Source organism: Pelecanus crispus, chromosome 2 (assembly GCF_030463565.1).
Source record: "Pelecanus crispus isolate bPelCri1 chromosome 2, bPelCri1.pri, whole genome shotgun sequence".
NCBI classification, from domain to species: Eukaryota; Metazoa; Chordata; class Aves; order Pelecaniformes; family Pelecanidae; genus Pelecanus; species Pelecanus crispus.
In genome coordinates this window covers 175,439,098-175,458,360 of record NC_134644.1, presented here as the reverse complement: position 1 = coordinate 175,458,360, position 19,263 = coordinate 175,439,098, and the positions used below count along the sequence as shown (strand labels likewise).

General features: G+C 64.4%; 2 protein-coding genes across 3 annotated transcripts in view; one reads left to right on the top strand and one right to left on the bottom strand.

Moving 5' to 3' along the window:
• Positions 1–19,263, bottom strand: part of BOP1 (BOP1 ribosomal biogenesis factor) — an 80,439-nt gene that overhangs the window by 14,860 nt on the left and 46,316 nt on the right. The window lies entirely within an intron of this gene.
• Positions 1,329–11,278, top strand: SCX (scleraxis bHLH transcription factor). 2 transcript variants are annotated; one of them, XM_075728264.1, is made up of 2 exons: positions 1,329–1,847; positions 11,240–11,278. In XM_075728264.1, the coding sequence occupies exons 1-2, from the start codon at positions 1,329–1,331 to the stop codon at positions 11,276–11,278; spliced, it is 558 nt and encodes a 185-aa protein (XP_075584379.1). The 2 variants fall into 2 exon arrangements, with proteins under 2 accessions (XP_075584379.1, XP_075584378.1); XM_075728263.1 differs by lacking the exon at positions 11,240–11,278 and adding an exon at positions 3,560–3,640.

Below are 19,263 nucleotides of genomic sequence, written 5' to 3'. Positions count from 1 at the left end.
AGCCAGGAGTGCCCCGCTCCAGCGGCAGCCGCTGCGGGGCCATGGGGACCCCTGCTCGACACCCCCGCAAGCCCTCTGTCCCCAGAGGATTCTGCTCGAGCTGCCTGCGTGGGCACGACGAGCGGGAAGGGGAGCAGGGGGTAGTTTGGGGCAGGTTGCAAAGGTGCTGGTCCCTGCGGGCTCAGCAGAGCCGGCGCGGTTACGGGCACAGGTTATGGGCACGGGAGTGGGCTCCACGCCCGCACACAGACCTTATCGGGCTGACAGAGGCACAAATGCCGTTCTTGATATCCGGGGAGGAAATTAAAGCAAATTAAAGCAGCAGGCGTGCACCAGAGAGGAGCTTCGGCGGAGGTGTGCCGATGGGCAGCTCCGCAAGGGTTAATTCCTCTCTGCCCCATTAGCAGCAGCAGCAGCAGCAGGATGGATTTGGTCTTGCTGCGAGAAGGGGAGGGAGAGCTCGCAGGGGTTCTCTTTGCAGGGACTAATCCTGAGCAGGACCCCGTCTGCCCAGCCCTGGCCTGGGGGTGACACAGCCCTGTCCCCAACCCTGTCCCCAACCCCGTCCCGGATGCAAGGTGCCCATGAACCCCGCAGGCACTGGGCTGGGGGGGGCCGCCCTCCTGCCCCAGCACGTAGGGACCCCCGGGAGCCCCCACAGACCCCTCTGCCGGCGCCCACCTCCCCGGCAGCGCCGTGCCCACCCAGGCCCATGCAGGTGATGGGCGAGGATGCTGCACGAGTCCCCGCGTGCCGGGCCCGGCAGCCGCGGCCGAGGCCCGTGGCCGGCAGGTGAAGCGCGGCGAGCACTCCCGTCCTCGCCACGCCGGCTGCAGCCCCCCCGGCCACGGGCGGGACCCCCGGCCGAGCCCTGAAGGGTTAAGTCCCCTTCGGGGATGGAGGGTGAGCTCAGGTAGGCGTGAGCCTTGTGCGGCTCCCACTTCCAGAGCCGGAGCAGGGCTGCCTGCCGGAGCCGGAGGAGGGGCCTGGCTGACCACTGCTGCTGCTATAAAACTCCCCGCTCCTGCCACACTCAGCGTCTTAAGATGCACATGTGTGGGGAGAGGAAACAGGCAGCCCTGCCTGCGAGCAGCCCTTAACCCCTTCTGCGCAGAGAGAACCGGCGGGGAGCTGGGGAGGGGGACCCCCCGCCGCACCACTTCCCAGCCGGAGCCTGCCCGGGGAGGGCGACGCGAGCCGGGGCTCCCCGGACCCCAGCCGAGGAAGCAGCATGAGCGCCTGGAGCTGAGGTTGCCCGCAGCAGGAGGAGGTTGGCAGAGCGCGGCGGTCTCCACGCGGCTTTCCCCGGTGTCCCCTCGCCGCCCAACATGTCCTTTGCCATGCTGCGCTCGGCCCCCAGCCGGTACCTGTACCCCGAGATCAGCATGCTGTCCGAGGATGAGGAGAACGGCAGCGAGAGCTCGGGCTCTGACGAGAAGCCCTACCACCTGGACGCCGATGGCTACGGCATCAAGGCCAGCAAGCGCAGGAGCGGCAAGAAACCCAACCGGATCAACAGGGAGCCCCGGCAGCGTCACACGGCCAACGCGCGGGAGCGTGACCGCACCAACAGCGTCAACACCGCCTTCACCGCCCTCCGCACGCTCATCCCCACCGAGCCGGCCGACAGAAAGCTCTCCAAGATCGAGACCTTGAGACTGGCCTCCAGCTACATCTCCCACCTGGGGAACGTGCTGCTGGTGGGGGAGGCGTGCGGGGACGGGCAGCCCTGCCACACCACCCCTGCCTTCTACCACCACGGCGGCAGCAGCCCCCCCGCGCGCGACACCGAGAACTCCCAGCCCAAACAGATCTGCACTTTCTGCCTCAGCAACCAGAGGAAGCTGGTAAGTGGCCGCTCGCGCCGTCCCCGCGGGGTTTTCGGATGGAGGGGGCTGCGCCGGCTGTAGCCAGGGACCCCCGAGCGTCCCCAGCCACAGCCGCGCGAGGAGGGGGCTAGGGAGCGCCGGCTATGGCTCCGCTGCCATCGGGCCGTTGCGAGCCGAGGGGGAGATGGGATGGCTGGGAGAGACGAAGCAGCTCCGGCGGGAGCTGCATCGGCATGAACCGGAGAGCACGCCAGACCCCGTCAGCGAGCCTGAAACTCGGGCGTGGAAAATACGCCCCTTTAGCGTGTCTAGATTTGCTGCCCAAAGCCCCCAGCAGCTGCGTCGGAATCTCGCACGCGTTCGCTGAAAGGCAAAGGGACGGGAGAAGGGGAAACCCTCCGAGGGCGAGAAACAGATTTTAGGAGCTGGAAATCAGAGGCGCAGGGAAAGTTTGAGTCTGGAAAGAGTCTGCATCTCCTCCCCGGCAGAGTCCAGGCAGCAAACGGAGAGGCGAGAGCGATTTGGGCGCAGGGCTGGCCGCAGCCGGGGCTCCCAGCCCCCTGATGCCGGCTCCCCGGGCTACTCCGTCCGCCTGAGCGACGGCCACGCTGGCTCTGCGCACCTAGCCGTGGGCCTGGTGTCCTGGGGAGCCGTGCCAGGATGGGGATGGGGGGAAGCCGAGGCCAACGCCACGGCACGTAGGTGCCCCTCAAGCATCCTGGAGGATCGCGGGGACCAGCAGCTCTGCCCCACGAGCACTCGGGAAGCTGGACAGCTATCCCAGCTTGCCAAAGGCACCAGCGGGTCTCTACCACCGAGAGGGAGCCGTAACGTCCTGGCCAGCCCGGTTCACCCGCTGTTCCCCACTCCTGGCTCTCGATCCCACGCCTTTAGGGAAGCGCTTTCCTCCCGGCATCCCGGCGGGCAGCACCACCTCGCGCCAGGAACCAGCCTTCCGGCAGAGGCTGTCTCCACGCCTGCCTGGCACCGGCACCGGCCAACGCCTGCCATGCAGACCCACGGCTCCGGTGAGGTGGGCACCGCTGCCCACGGAGGGTGAGGGGGCAGGTGGAGTAGGACGCGAGTCCGGCAGCCAGACTAGGAAAAAATCCAGCTTCAGCAGCAGCTCTGCCCAGGCTCCGGGCGCCGTTTACGGTGGCTGCCTCCCCGGCACGGTCCTGCCTGTCCCAGCAGACCTCCTGTGGCAGTGCGGGGAAAGCAAACCCTCCCCGGGGATGCGGCGCAGGGAGCGACGTCGCGGTGCAGGGCTGCAGCCTTTCTCGGGGCTCTCCTGACGTACGGGGCAGCTCTTGCCACGCACAAGCAGCCACGGGGGAGCGGGGGGACAGGGAGGAGGTGGCTGTCGGGAGTCTCAAGCCCTGCTCAAGAAGGCTGTGCCCTGGGTGGCTGGGTTTTAAGAAAACTTGTTGGTCTCCTGCACGGCGCGGATGGTCTCCGGGGTGGAGGTAAAGGAGGGCACAAGAGCCGAGGCAGAGGTGTTGGGATGGCAGCCGGAGCCATGCACGCATGCTTCGCCGTTTGAACCCGTTTAACCCCAATGAGTAAAGCCCTGAAGAGGGAGAGGTCTTTGTTAAGGATTCAAGGCTCATTAAGCGTGAAGCAGCGGCGGTAAAACCAGTCACAAGCAAACTCTGACAGCTTGAGTATTTCAGAGCAGGAAAACCCCAAACCCTGTTAATCCCCCTTGCACGTCCTTTCCAATTCACTAGAGAAGGAGACAGAGCGGGGAGCAGCAGGCAGGAGGGAACAACTTCAGGAGTCTTTGCATCTGCTGGGATTTACACCGCTAAATCTTAGGTCATCAAAGGCGAATACACGGGGCTCTTTCCGCTTGGGCACTGGAGACTGAGCGCTTCCCCCGTCCACAGCTTTCACGAGCGAGCACCAGCGTCAAATTCTCCCCACCGGGTGAGGGATGCAGGCCACCGGCTGCAAGGTGCCCTCGTGCTCCAGCAAACCGCTCAAGCCAGGGCTATCCCAGTTTAAAAACAGAAGCTGCAGGTAGGGAAGCTCCTACAGGGCTGAACTGGAAAAATCCCCCACCTTCCCAATTACCAGCCTGTTTGGAAACCTCCTGTAACAGCTTCAAAGATCAAGGTCTCTGCCTCTTTTGCTGGTATTGCCGCTTTTGCATCAATTCCAATAAATTCCTATTGCCGCTTTTGCATCGATTCCAATAAATTCCTATTGCTGCTTCTGCATTGATCCCGATAAATTCCCATTGCCACTTTTGCATCGGTTCCCAGCACGGACTCCTGTGTGGGGGCAAACCCCAGGACAGGCACGCCTGCGCCAAGGCAGGGCTTAAGCTGCGCCAGGGGAGGTTTAGGTTGGAAATTAGGAAAAATTTCTTTACAGAAAGGGTGGTCAAGCATTGGAGCAGGCTGCCCAGAGAGGTGGGGGAGTCACCATCCCTGGAAGTGTTCAAAAAACGGGCAGAGGTGGCACTTGGGGACATGGTTTAGTCTGGTCTACCCTTGACTGGTTTAGTGTGGACTTGGTAGTGTAGGTTAATGGTTGGACTGGGTGATCTTAAAGGTCTTTTCCAACCTAAACGATTCGATGATTCTATGATTCTATTCTATGATTCTAAGGCGTGTGGAAAGGATAAGCCGTGCAGGACTCTCTGGCCAAAATGGGCCACCTCCCTTCCTGCAGCTCTTCTGGCTAAATGTCCCCAAGATTAGATCCTCAGCGGCTGTCAACGGGGACAAGATATTTTGGTTTGGCCGAGAAATAAGCTAGGTCAGGCTCATACTGGGAAGAGGGGACCGAACAGACCGTGCCCAAGCAGTGCGCTTGGTCCGTGCCTGAGATTTTACGGCTAGATAACAACTCGATAGGTTTTACTGCGTGTTAAAGGAATAAAAAAACCCATCTTTTACCAGGGAGGTATTTTGACAAATGGCGAGGAGATGAAAGCGGAGTTGCAAACGCAGCGCAGCTGGGATCTCACAGCCTGTGGGACGTCGGGTGGAAGGGACCCTGCCTTGGCTCTGCGGAGTCAGATGCCACCGTCCCGTCCCGTCCCGGAGAAGCCAGCTCCATGCGAGACCGCTTACCCAAAGCTGACCCAGCGCCAACGCGCGTGGCAGCTCCAGCCCCTCGCCCCAGCGCTTGCAGGCAGCTTGCGCAGCTCCTCGGAGACTCCCTTCCCACTTCCCCGTCCCACGAGGGAAGGAGGCAGAGCCGCTTCTCCTCTCCCAAACACACACACGCAGAGCTTCGCTCCACGCTGAGCTTAGAGGAGAGCAGCTCGATCATATCAGAACATGAATTGTCTTGCGCTGCTGGGTGCTCGAGTCAAAACAGCCCATCCACCCCCGTCAGAAAGGTCTGCTTTTCCGCCATGTCTTTTTGCTCACGTGTAATGATGTCGTTTCAACCAACGCGACCCTGCGGTACGTGATTCTGTCCGTCTTTGGCTTTCTAAGCTTTGCCAAAGAAAGGGTAACCTCGTAGGGATCTCCTTCATGGTGCCCCTAAGCGAGCCCCTGCACCGTTCGCCCCTGTCACCAGCTCCCCCCGTCCATTTTGCACCAGACATGCCGTGCAGCTCCCCCCGAGAGCCGGCCAGCGGCGGTGGGAGACCCCCCCAGCCTGCAGGCGCCTGCTGCGGCCGGCTCTCTAAAACCTTTCCCAAAAGGCCCAAGACGCCCCGTGCCTGCCCAGCTCCCAGCCCTTCCGCAGCCTCCGTCTGTGCCGAGGACACCGTCTCTGTGCCGGGCACACCGTCTCCATCCCGAGCCGTGGGAGGCTGCACCCAGCCCGTGAGTCCGAGGGGGAAGCCGATGCCACGGCTTTTAAAGCCGGACAGGCTCCAAGAGAGGCAGGAGATGGCACGCACGGCACTGAAGCCCCACAGAGCAGCGTGGGCAGAGGCCAGATGCCACCTCGTCCCCAGGCACCCTGGCCGGGAAGGCAGGAGCACCAGGGAAGTTGCGGGTGAGCATCTGCGGTCGCTGCGAGCAGGAACCGCTGCAGGGAGAGGAGAATCGGGACGGAAGGCGTGAGCTGCTGTGCAGAGGCTCTTCCTAGCGAGAGGGGTCACAGGACGGAGCTCGGGCGGGATGTTTGGGTTTGCCGGCTGCTGTGGGCACCCCAAGGGACAGCCGAGTAGGGCGGCAAACATCCTGCGAACCCTTCCTAGCCAGGCTTTCGCCTCGTCCCGCTTTTGCTGGCCGAGCAGCACCCCGGCAGGCAGAGGGGCTTGCCCAGATTCATGCTGCATGACTCAGCCTCGCCTCGCACCCAGGCGTCCCGCCGCCGCCTTATCCCAGGGACTTTCCCATATCGGGCTGAAAGCAACACCATCTCCCTGGAAAGATCTTGCTTTAAAATGACTCATGTGGAGGTGTCGGCCGCCCGCCGGAGAAAGACCGAGCTCTGCTCAAGGGGCTGGCGGCGGCTCAGGCTTGTGCCAGTTACCCCCGGAACTGATCAAAAGGTTAAAAACCTGCACGGGGACAAGGCCATGGCCTACGCGGGACAAGGCGTGGGCGCGTGGCAGTGACGGCCGGGACGGTCCCCGGCATCGCTAGGGAGCAGGCTCGTGCCAGTGCCGTATCGAGCGCTGGGAGAGGGGCCCTGGGGCCGCGGTGCCCCGGCCACCCCATCCCCGCCAGCCCGTGATGGGGCTTGTGCTTCTTCCAGGTTTTCCTTTGCGGCTGTTGCCCGTGCCATCGTCCCCGCCAGGACACACGGTGCTGGCGGGGGAAAACCAGGATAATTCTCCTCCAGTGACCGTATCGGCTGGGAGAACTGCTGGGAACAGCCACAGCTCGGGGCAGCTCGCAGACCGCCGGCGCTATGGGGTGGACTGGGCTTGATTAAATGCCAAAAGGTCCAAATCCAAGCAAGGCCTCTTGCTGAAACTGCTCCGGGGCTGAGGACCCTGGCAGCACCCTGTGCGTGCCAACAGCCCGCACAAAGCGCTCGTCCCCACTGCCCGCGTTGCAGTGAAGGACCGAGGGGCAGGCGGGCCTGCGGGCACGAAACGTGGGGGCAGAGGCGCGTGGGTCACCCCAAGCAGTCAGTGCCGGGATTGTACCCCGGTTAAAGTGACGAGGGACGAGTGTCCAGCGTCGGCCGCTCCGTCTTCTGGAGCGGGAGCACGCGTTTGCACGGAAAGCCAAGCGGGGAGGGGGCACCGAGACCACCTGGGAGCTAAAAGGCGTCGCAAGAGCAACCACGGCTGAAGCCCCCAGCCCGTTTCAGGCCGTGCGGCGGGAGCAAAGGCTGCCCGCAGCCCGCTCACCGGAGGGGTGACCCTGTCCCGTCTGCCTCCTGCCATTGCCCCCGCTGGCACGCGCCGCGGCGGGGGCCTCGGGAGAAGCTGGCGGGACACGGGACACAGCTCGCGGCTCCATCCCATCCCTGCCCTCCCTGTGGGCGCTGGGCTCCCTGCCTCCATCTCGGGGCGCGGGCTGAAGCCTCCCCTCAACGCGAGGGCAGGACGGGTGAGGACAGGCTCGGCCGGGAGCCCGGACCCGCACAGACCACACAGCCTTGGGGGGCCGGGTCGCCCCGCCGGGGCAGCTCCCACCAGCCCAGGCTGCAGCCCCTCGCTGGGGGCCCAGAGCAGGAACCCTCTCCCCGATTCCAGGGCAGCGCACCCGTCCCCGCCAGCCCTTCGGAGGCAGCCGGGACCCTCGCAGAGGGCAGGCCGGGGTCATGGCACAGACGTGGCGTTAATCCCCGGGGCTGGGTGACGTGTGAGAAAGGAGCAGCCCAGCCTGGGGCACAGCAAGGCTGTAAAACAACCCCCACGGGCCCCGGACCCCCCTGCCCATGGGGCAGGCGCTGCTCGGGGAACGGAGCGAGGGTACGGAGGGGATATCCGCTGGGCGTGCACGATGCCCCATCCCGCGTGGAGGAGCCGGAGGGGAGCAGGCAGGGGATCGGTGACGGCCAGCTTTGTGCAAGGGCCCGGAGCAGCTCCAGGTCCCGCTGCCACCCCCGAGGGCAGAGCAGGCAGGGAAGACCCGGGTGCCGCAGGCTGGTCCGTGCCTCTCCGTCCCCCAGAGGCTGTTTGCTCCTGGAGAGGAACGGGCATGTGGAGGAGAGGGGCCACAGCGTTCCCTGGCACAGAGGAGGGTGATGGCTGCGAGACCCCCAGCTCCTGCACGATGCCCGGCCCGGCCCGGGGGGCACATGGGGCAAGTGTGGCAGGAGAACTGCAGCAACGCGCATCTCCCAAAGCAGCTCCGGTCCCACGGAAAGGGTGCAGAGAGGAGCTCTCGGCAGAGATAAATGCAGCAGGGCACAGGGCTGGAGCAGAGCAATGAGAGGACCCCGAGGTTTTCCTGGGCGGCTAGGACGGGACCCTCGGGAAGGGGAGAGGCGGCCACGCAGGAGGGTGGGGGTCTGGGTGGGGGTTAGCCTGGCCTGCAGGGACCTGTGGGGCTTGCCAAAAGGCTGGTGAGGAGCCCTGCCACTGCCGCCGGCATCACCGTGCCGAGCAGGAGGGGACAAGGCGGGCAGTGGCCGTCGGAGAGCTCAGCAGCACCAGTGGGCGAGGGAGGCACAGTGGGGGGTTTCGCTGATCGGACCTCGTGCGGCTGCGGGTGCCTGGCTCCGAATTACCGAGCGGCTCCGAGAGCGGGTTGCCGCCGGCTGTTAATGCTCTGTCCCTCGGGAGGCAAAACGCTGGCAAAGGTTTTTGAGGGCAGCCTCGACCGAGCGGGTTTGCGATTCAACACTAAGTGAGGAACTCGCAGCCTTCGTCAGGGGTAAGAGCGGCTGGGAGGAGGGGGAGAAGCGGAAGGAGAGGAGGAGCGGGATGCCGGGTTTGGGCAGAACCAGCTGATCCTGTCACCCGCTGCGTGCCTGCACCCCTGGGTTTTATTGCTGTTGTAGCAAAACCGCTGGCAGCCGCCCCTCCTGCGGCGCAGAGTGCCACGCTGGACGCAGCCGAGGGCAAGCGCAGGAAGGGCTGAGCCGAGCCCCGCGCCGGCTGCTCTGCGCAGAGCATGGGGAAAGCCACCCTCGCTCCACCGTGGCTGGCAGCGCCCTGCCCTGACGGGTCTGCGGAGGCAACCGGAGCTGCGGGGCACCCGGAGCCATCCCATGCTCGGAGCAGCCGCTCTGGGCTCCAGCGCAGGCGTGGGTGAAGCTACCCCGGGGCAGCACTGGGGCTCAGCCTCCCCGGCCCCATGGCCAAGCCCCCCTGCCCTCACCCCGGGCACAGCAAGGAGAGCCGGGGAGCTCAGTGTCCTCATCACAACGGCCTTCCCCAGCAACACTCCCCATGTCCCTCCTGCCGTGGCCCAGAGCGGGGTCACCCTGCCACCAAGCCCACAAGACGGCCAGGACTTGGCGTTAGCCAGCAGGAACTGGAGTCTGGACCCGCCTGCGGGTTTTGTGCGAAAAGACCCATAATTTGGGGATGGGGTGGCACGTCGGCGGTGGACGTGCAGCACGGGAGCGCTGGGCTGCAGGGACGGCGACGGTGCTGGGGAGCGGAGGGCTCCGTTCGCACCCCCAAAAGCCTTCTGCAAGCACGGAGCCACGAGCGGGCGGCGAGCTGCCCAGAGCCATGGGCAGAGCCCGGGAGCTCGGTGCCTCACCCCAGCGCCGTCCCCCCCGCTCCCCCCACGGTATCTACAAGATGGGACGGCTCCGCAGCCCTGTAATTTACTGTTCCTGCTGCACTTAATGGCAGCGGAAAGGCAAGGTGATAGGGGAAAAAATATGAGGCGGGATTTTCCGAATCCCCATTTCCTCTCCAGACAGCACAAGAACTCCTGGGGCCTGAACATCTGGGAAATTTAATTTTACCATTTCTGAGCTGAACTCCCCTTCCCCTCCCCTCCCCACCCCCGGTAACAAAGGAAGAGTCAGAGCAGGGGCCGCACGTGCAGCCGTGGGGGAGGCTGCACCGCAGCAAGCCCTGCGGACCAGCCCAGGGACGCAGCCTCGGCCGGGCCACGCTGGCAAGCCATGGGCCAGCAGGAAAGAGGTGGAAACGTCACCTAGCACCGGGTCCCTGGGCGGAGAGACCTGCACCCAACCTGGTCAAGACAGCCACGAATCCCATCAAACTGGAAATGAGAAGCAACAGCTCTGCCTGCGCACGCCTGGCTGGGGCAGTGGTGGTGCTGGTGGTGCTACTGGTGGTGGTGCTGATGTTGGTATTAGTGCTGGTGTGCTGGTGGTGGTAATGGTGGTAATGGTGGTGCTACTGGTGGTGGTGGTGGTGGTGGTGGTGGTGATGGTGTTGGTATTAGTGCTGGTGGTGGTGCTGGTGGTAATGGTGGTGCTAGTGGTGGTGTTGGTGCTGGTGGTGGTGGTGCTGGTGGTGGTGGTGATGGTGGTGGTATTAGTGCTGGTGGTGGTGCTGGTGGTAATGGTGGTGCTACTGGTGGTGGTGGTGCTGGTGGTGGTGGTGATGGTGTTGGTATTAGTGCTGGTGGTGCTGGTGGTAATGGTGGTGCTACTGGTGGTGATGGTGTTGGTATTAGTGCTGGTGGTGCTGGTGGTGTGGTAGTGATGGTGGTATCAGCAGCAGTGATGGTGCTGCTGGTGGTGCTACTGGTAGTGGTGGTGGTGGTATTAGTGCTGGTGGTGTTGGTATTAGTGCTGCTGGTGGTGGCGGTAGTGGTGGCAGTGACGGTGCTGGTGGTGTGGTGGCGGTAGTGGTGGCAGTGATGGTGGTACCGGTGGCAGTGATGGTGCTGGTGAACTTTTCTGGCGCCCGGGGAGCAAAGCCTGACTCGCAGCCCGGCTGCCACCGAGGAGCTGGCCAGGAGGACTCTGCGATGGCAGAGGAAGGTTTCCGGCAAGCCGCGAATGGCAACCAGACAGACAGGGAGGGCTTAGTGTTTCCCAGGCCTCAGCGAAGCGCACACAGGTCCTGCCCGCAGGAAAACTCGGGCTGCAGGAGCGGGATCAGAGAGCTCCGAACCGGGCGCTGTTATCGACAGTTTGGTCGGCACAGAGAGTTTCTGTCCTGCCGCTACCTCTGGCCAGGGAGCGGGCTCGGGAGGCAGGCGGCTGGACGAGCGACCGTGCCGGGGGCACGGCGCAGCGGGGTGGAAGTGCCGGGCGTCCCGAGGAGGGCAGAGGGGAGGCGGCGAGGGGAGAGCCCCGGCAGGGCCAGGGCAGGGCAGGGGAAGGCACCTGCAGGAGCAGGGCTTTGGGGCAGATGCGGCTCCTGCTCCTGCTGACCCCTCCGGACCCCCAGCGCGACACGGAGGGATGACGCCGCCGCCTCGGGGAAGCTGCCCCGCAGCTCCCAAGAGCTGTCGGAGCGGAGCTGCCGCAGGCCTCTCCTGCCAAGCACCGGCGCAGGGAGGAGCGAGAGGCTCCCGGGCTGGAGCCAGCATGCTGGCAAAACTCCCAGCCCCAGGTGTGTTTTTTTAACTTGGCCTTCTCCTCCTTCTCTGCAGAGTAAAGACCGAGACAGGAAGACGGCGATTCGGAGCTAGATGATCATAGTTTTCAGGAAGGACAACAAGGAGGAGCAGAAAGAGGAAGGATGGAAAAGCCACACACACAAAACCACAGCCACGGACACTCCTGCCTTCACCCTGCTGCTGGGGAGAGCTGCACGGCATCACCCCGGAGGACCTTACCCCGACCCGGACACAAACCTCGGCAGAGGCCGGGCGTCCTCCCGGCTCGGAGGGGTGACTGCAGTCGGGAGGCGAACACGGACGCGGGGGCGGCAGGACTTTGCAGGAGCGCGCGTGGCGGCTCGGAGGAACGCTCGCTGCGCAGGGACGCTCCGTGACGGCGCGGGCAACGCAGCCGCTGCCCGGCGAGCCAAAGGGGCAGAGGACCTGCTCCGGGGCTCCTTGGAAGGGGAGCGAGTCCCTGCCCCGGTCTCTGCGGATGCCACGCACGGCTGCTCCCGGGGCAGAGCCGGCGCTCAGACGTGCCCCGTCCCGGGTCTGACTTTTGAGCAGCGCTGGTGAAACCGCTTACGGAAAACACCCTGCTCTCCCCGTCCCCTTCCAGCTTTGAGCCACTCCGTCCCCTGAACTCTGAGTCCTGGGGTGCTGCATTTGTTGAGTTTAATCAATACATGCTGGTGTTTCATGTCATTGATATGATAATATAAAGCCTGAGCAATTTGTATAATTAAAAATGAATATGGTTCAGACTCACAGCCGGAGCTTCCATCCTTCCAGAGCCCCCGACCCCCCTCACACAATAAACCTCTGGTTTCACCCTCACCCACGCCGGCTTTAAACACCGTCCGGTCAGCAAGCGATTGAGCCGCAGCTCGAGGTCTGCTCCCCCGGCACCGGGCACAGCCCCTCCGCCTGCCCCCCTGCCCTTGGGGCTGAGCCCCAGCGCAGGGTCTGGGGGGGACACCCTTCCCGCAGGGTGGCCCGGGGCGAGCACCGACCCCCAGTGCCTTGGTCAACCCCAGCTGGAGGACCAGGTAAAAAGCAGGGACTCAGTGAAAACCAGATGCTGCAGCTGAGCTGAGTTTCCTGGGGAAATAAATTACACACATACGGCACAGCATCTCAGCGCTTGCCGGAGCTCCTCCAGGCAGCGCTCGCTCCGAGATTTCATGGGCCTCTGGCTGCAGGGCAATGAAATGCTCCTTATGTCACCGAAACGGCGTCCCGAGGTTATAAAAAGCGCAAGATGGAGTAAAGGTTGAGCCCCGGCCCCTTCGAGCAGAAGGTGAGGGGCTGCTCGGCTGTCAGCGCGTCTGCGAGCCCCTCCTCGCTCCCTCCCACGGGTCGGGAGCCCAAGGGGGGCGAGCCCCGGTGCCGAACGGCTGCTGAAGTGTGGGGCCCCGGTGGGCCGGGGCTCTGAGCTCTGCCGGAGACAAGAGCAACCCGCTCCGCGCGCACCAGAAACGCTGGCTTCCCCCCACCCCGCCAGCGGTGCCCGGACCTCCTCTGAGGGACACGGGCTGCCGGTCGCCCTGACCCCCCCGGGAGCCCTCTCTGCAAGAGGGAGCCGGGGGGCACTGGCACCAAGAGCGGTGCTTCCCGGGGGATAACCAAGGGCATTCGCCTGGCTCTGCCGGGAGAGGCACGCCGGCACGGTGCACATGCAGGAGGGCTGGGGGAGGACGCGGTGAGAGAGGGATGGAGAGGATGGAGGGATGGAGAGGATGGAGGGATGCAGAGGATGGAGGGATGCAGAGGAGGAATGGCTTGTGTCAGGGGTAGTGTGGCCAGCGGGAGCAGGGCAGGGATCGTCCCCCCGTGCTCGGCGCTGGGGAGGCCGCACCTGGAATGCTGTGTCCAGTTTTGGGCCCCTCGCTCCAAGAAGGACCCGGAGGGGCTGGAGCGTGTCCAGGGAAGGGCAGCGGAGCTGGGGCAGGGTCTGGAGCACAGGGCTGGGAGCGGCGGCTGAGGGAGCTGGGGGTGTTCAGCCTGGAGAAGAGGAGGCTGAGGGGAGACCTGATCGCTCTGCAGCTCCTGGCAGGAGGGGGCAGGGAGGGGGGTCGGGCTCTGCTCCCAAGGAACAGCGATGGGACGAGAGGAGATGGGCTCAAGCTGCGCCACGGCAGGTTTAGGTTGGATATTGGGAGAAATTTCTTCACAGAAAGAGTGGTCAAGCATTGGAACAGGCTGCCCAGAGAGGTGGGGGAGTCCCCAGCCCTGGAGGGGTTCAAAACGGGCAGAGGTGGCACTGGGGGCCATGGTTTAGTGGGCATGGGGGTGTTGGGGTGATGGTTGGGCTGATGATCTTAGGGGGCCTTTGCAACCTTGATTCCTGGTTTTACTTTCATTAAAAACTAATCCATCCACCAAGGCAGGAAACATGAAATTAATTATTCCTCTCCCCTTCATTGGTTTAGTGTGGACTTGGTAGTGTTGGGTTGATGGTTGGACTGGGTGATCTTCAAGGTCTTTTCCAACCTGAACGACTCTATGATTCCATGATTCTATGAAAGAAGAGGAAGAAGGGCGGCAGCGCAGGGCATGGGGGTGGTGGGCTCCACGTGCTGCGGCGGGGGGAAGGAGGCCACAGCCAGCGCTCCTCCTCGCCAACACGGAGAAGACCCCACGGCGCACGGGGAGCCAGCGGACCGTGGCGCACCCCTTGCCAGGGCTGACGAGTACCCGCCGTGCAGAGGGGCCCAGCCTTGATGCCTAAAATGTGCCGTGAAGCATCTCCCCACTCAGCACAGCACTGCCCTGGGAGACGAGACAAGGTGGGAAGTCAAAGAGGTGTCAGCCGGTGTCCCGAGCCCCCGGGGACCCCCGCACCTCGTCCCCGGCATCGTCTCTCAAAGAGGGGAACCACCACAAGCCCCAGAGAGCCCAGTCCCCTGGGACCAAGGCCTGTTCCACACCGGTCGCAGGCATTCCCCAAAGATAACCAAAGGCTTTCGCGATTTGGGACAAATTATGAGGGCTGCGGGTGGGTCTCGGAGGGGCTGGGGGCCATGATCCGCAGCAGGGAAGGCGAGCAGGGAGCAACCGGACTTGGGGATGCTCAGCACTGGGAAGCCAGCGGGCCGGCCAGGCACGGCTGGCCACCGCTCCTCCTTCCAAACACACCAGCGGAGGTCAGGAATCGCGGACCTCTGGCGCCGGCGAGCCACGGGCTGGGCTGGGGCAGCATCCCCCAGCCGGGCTCAGCGCAGGCAGCGGCCGTGCTGCAGCCACGAGGCGTGCCGGCTCCCCGGCCGCGAGGTGCAGGGGGGTTCCCTCGCTGCTCTGCATGGCCCTCGGATGCAGCACCGTCAGAGGCAGCTCGTGCCAGGGCGGGCGAGCGGCAGCACGGCTTGGCCTCGCTCCCCCGGCATTATCGGAGCGGGAAGAGGCGGTTTGCTTCATGCCGAACGGTTCAGAGGCCCCGAACGGCTCGGGCGCGGGGCTGCTGGTTTGACACGTCTGGTGCTTCACTCGTAGGGAGCCCGGCTGGGCGCAGGGGTTTCACGAAAGGATTTGGAAGAGCTCCACTTTACGGAGATGGAAATTTTTGTATTTTTAATTTCAATATTAGCGGTTTCAAAGCTGGAGAAAGAGGTTTGGAAAGCCTCCCTGCCTCTCAGGCAGGGCTCAAAGGCATACACAAGCAGTGATGGATACTGTTGAAATGAAATTTGGAGGCTTTGGGGAGGAAAACTTCGATTCAGTGGAGTCCTTTCGAGTCCTGCAGATGAGGTCGTAACACTCAACACTTAAATGATGCTTCACCAATTCCAAGGGATGCTGCCAACTTGTCCCCACCCACACTGAGGCCGCTGCGGTCACGCAGGGACAGGGGATCCGTGCTCAAGCAAATAAAAACACGGCAAGGCAGCGCAGTTTGCCTTCGCGTGTGCCTGGCAGAATGGTGCTGGCAGGGTCCCTGCGTAGCTGGAGCATCCGAGCCCAAGCGAAGCTGCCGAGCCGCAGCTCAGCACCAACAAGGTGCAGAAGGCACCGGTTTTAGTCGCGGACAGCAGAAGAGGAGGGCTTGAGCAGCAATGCCCTGGCAGACGGCGCACGGCGCATACCTTGGCAGGCAGCAGCTCCGAGAGCTGCCACCGGATCCCGCAGGGCCTCTTCCAGCCACGCATTCCTCTCCCTGCTCATCACCGCGGGGCTCTGCCACCACGGGCCGAGCCCAGACGCTGCTCTGTCCGGGCGGAGCAGGGAAAAAGCTCCAAAGCCGGCCAGGAAGGGACGTGCTTGCACAGGTACAGCGGCAGGAGATGCAGCTTTCCCCCTGCTTTAACAGCGCTCGCCAGCTGCGCTGCCGGCAGCGACGGGCTCTGCGCAAAGCCAAGCGCAGACGGGTTGTGTCCCGCGGGCACAGCCCGTGAGCGGAGGCAGCAGCCAGGTCCATTCCCTGCCCACCTCCCTGCCCGTGCCACGCTGCGAGAGGCGAAAGCTCCCAGGAGCAGCAGAAAAGCATTCCCGGCTCAGGAGGCCGTTCCTGCTCGCCGGTTGGCGCCGGGGGGACGGACGGACATCCACAGAGAGCCGTGCGGCAATTACTCTCAGCTGTGTGATAGGGCCTGCCCGGGTGCAGAGCAATTTTCCACCACATATTTGCTCCGTGAAGTCACAGGTAGCTCCAAGATTCGCACGTCTGCCCACGTCCAGGACGTGCTGCTGGCTCCGGGGGAACGAGGAGACGGGCTTGCAGCTCCCTCAGCAACCGCCTGCCGTGGGACTGGCAGCAAGCCTTGGGCAGGCTCCCACCAGCCCCTCGCTGCCAGCCCCGGGCACCGCAGCTCTCCTCTCAATTCCTGCTCCAGCCCAGCCCTCATCTTCAGCGCCTAGGATTGCCCCGGAGCGTTGGTCCCCCGGCTCGCAGCCGTGCTGTAAGCTCCGGGAGCAAGGCCCAGCTCCCACTGGATGCAGAGGAAGGAGCGCAGGGTTTTGGGGCTGACAGCCAGCCCCTGCGGTGCTACCCACCTTCGGTCACCCGAGACACGCTCCAAGGGGCAAGAGCTGCAGCTCCTGCCTTCGCCGTGAGCCCAGGAGACCCACGGCGAGGAGAGAAAGAAACCAAACGGGCAATTCTGCAAGCAGGCTAAAACTTAACAGCTCGGAGAACACCCAGCAAGCCTGACGTGGGCCTGCACTGCAACGGCGTCCCACCACGGCGCTGCCCTGAGGTCCGGCAGCACGTGGGGCAGGGGCTGGGAGCCACCAGCCCCTTTCCCTGCCACCTTCCTGGCCTCCAGGCAGAAATGCTCATCAAAACTACCGCCGGTGGAGAGACGAGAGCCGACGAGGCAGGCTGATGCGATTAATCTAGCACAAACAGAGCTCCGCTGCGCTCCCTTTGGCCCCCCTCAGCAAGCAGAAGACCTCTGGCTCCTCGCTTTCCACGCAAACAGCAGCCGGCACACGCGCGGAGGAGATCGCACGATGTTTCACAGCAAGCCGCTACGCCTTGTGCAACCGGGAACGAATGCCACCTCCGTCACAGCCCTCGCAAAGCAAGCTTCACCCGTCCCACGGCGCAGGCTGAGGCTATGTACGACCTGCCACGGGCTTCACGCCTCTCCAAATCCCGGCTGTAGCCCCGAGCCAGCGCAGACCCGGCACACCCCAGCATCAGCCTGAGCCGGAGCTGCCAGCAGCCCTGCTGCAGGAGCTTTCCGCCCACCGTGGCCGTACCCTCGCTGACCCCCGTGCTCCCCAGAGCGACTGGGACGTCCCAGCAATGATCTCCAAACCAAGAGCAGAGACCCCGGGCCCGCTGCCAGCAGAGCAGCTTTACGGCACTTTCATACTTGTTAGCCGAACGATCGCCCGGGGCATCATCTCCTGCCAGGGGCTGCGTTGAGCAGCCCGGCTTCTCATCATCTCCCCCTCCGGCCCCATCCGAACGCTGCTGACCCGCACGGAACGCGTGGCAGCCGAGCTGAAACGCCGGCGCTAAACTTCAAGGGAGTTTGCAGAGGTTGAGCATGACTGCCTTGTGCAGGGGAGCTTCGGGCAAACACAGACCCGGCTGTGGGGTGCGCGGGGCCCTCGACCCCTCCGGCAGCACCCACGTGGCCCCGCACGCCGCTGCGCCCGGGACGGGAGGTCTGTGCGTGGCTGCCACCGCTCCCGATCACTTCCATACGCCTCCCCCAGCCCCTTCTCCGTCGCCCTTCAGCAACACGTGCAGCTGGCAAGCTATTAAAATAACGCAGGTGAAAATTATAGGTTAGCTAGTAAAGCCTTCCAGAGGTCTCGGAGAAGAAAGGAGAAAGGTCTTTAAACACACCTTGCTGGTGGCTGGGGAAACAGAGCTGCCCCAGGGCGTGCTGCGGCCCTCCGAGCTGCGCGGCTGGCCAGCTGCAGGGCCAGGAGAGCTCGGGCACCCCTTCCCCTCGCCTGACCCCCGGAATCGCTCCCCGGGCTCCCCTTCCCCTCGCCTGACCCCTGGCATCGCTCCCCGGGCTCCCCTTCCCCTCGCCTGACCCCTAGAATCGCTCCCCGGGCTCCCCTTCCCCTCTCCTCACACCCGGCATTGCTCCCCGGGCTCCCCTTCCCCTCGCCTGACCCCCAACATTGCTCCCTGGGCTCCCCTTCCCCTCACCTGACCCCAACATCGCTCCCCAGGCTCCCCTTCCCCTCTCCTCACCCCCAACATCGCTCCCCGGGCTCCCCTTCCCCTCTCCTCACCCCCAGCATCGCTCCCTGGGCTCCCCTTCCCCTCACCTGACCCCCGGCATCGCTCCCCGGGCTCCCCTTCCCCTCGCCTCACCCCCAACATCGCTCCCCGGGCTCCCCTTCCCCTCTCCTCACCCCCAGCATCGCTCCCCGGGCTCCCCTTCCCCTCGCCTGACCCCCAGCATCGCTCCCCGGGCTCCCCTTCCCCTCGCCTGACCCCCAGCATCGCTCCCCGGGCTCCCCTTCCCCTCGCCTGACCCCCAGCATCGCTCCCCGGGCTCCCCTTCCCCTCTCCTCACCCCCAGCATCGCTCCCCGGGCTCCCCTTCCCCTCTCCTCACCCCCAGCATCGCTCCCCGGGCTCCTTCCCCTCACCTGACCCCCGGCATCGCTCCCTGAGCTCCCCTTCCCCTCTCCTCACCCCCGGCATCGCTCCCCGGGCTCCCCTTCCCCTCGCCAGAGCTCCCTGCTCCCCGCAGCTTTGGCTCACGACCTCTCGGGGAGCCAGCAGGTCCCTGCCCACCCTCCGGCCGCAGCAGCAGCGCTCACCGTCTCCAAGCCCACTCCGTCTCCAGCCCACCCCTCACACCCCCAAGCCGCCCGCCTTCCCCCAGCTCTGCCGCCGAGGGCTCAGACAATTCGGGAGCATCCCCGCGGGCCCTTGGTGCCCGTCACAGCAGCGCCGGGCGCTGGCACAGCGGGCTTGTGAAGTGTTTTCCTCTCCCTGCTGTTTTGCAAAAAGCCAGAAGCCGAAGAGGAGAACGAATGAGCGGGTGAGACGCCGAAGGAGCTGACGCAGCCGGCCGCCAGCGCGCGAGAGGGAAAGCGAGGCGAGAGGGAAAAGTTCTTCAGCTCCTCGAAAGGGGCCCGGCTGCCCGCCGTCATGGTGAGCACAGGAAAAATCCCGTCCCAGAGCGTTAGCTCTGCCGGGTGCAGGTCCTACGCTGACCACAGCGCTGAGCCAGCCCAAGCCAAGGCGCAGACACGGGGCCTCTGACCGTGCTGGAAGCGCGGGGATTTACGGAATGACGGGACGTCCGAGGCTGGCGGGGAGCTCCGGAGACTGCCCGCTCCAACCCCCTGCCCGCAGCGGGGTCAGCTGGAGCAGGCTGCTCAGGACCCCACGGGACAACCGGGCCGTGTCCGGGTGGGTTTGAACACCTCCGAGGATGGAGATGCCACAACCTCCCCGGGGCAGCCTGTGCCAGGGGGAAAGGAAAAAAGAGACGAAGCCTCCCGTCATTGGAAGGAGCTTTTCCCAAACGCTCCCGTGCCACCGATGCTGCAGAAACCTGCCCTCCAGGGAGAAACCCGCCCGTCCCATGCTGGCTGGGTTCAAGTCCAACCCGTTTATCTCTTGATTTTACCAGAAAGGGAAAGAATGGC

Bases quoted from the DNA above. Each gene is read 5' to 3' on its own strand.
- SCX (XM_075728263.1), top strand. From the start codon at position 1,329: ATGTCCTTTGCCATGCTGCGCTCGGCCCCCAGCCGGTACCTGTACCCC. The intron at 1,848-3,559 runs GTAAGTGGCCGC...CCAATTCACTAG, and splicing joins TCAGCAACCAGAGGAAGCTG to AGAAGGAGACAGAGCGGGGA.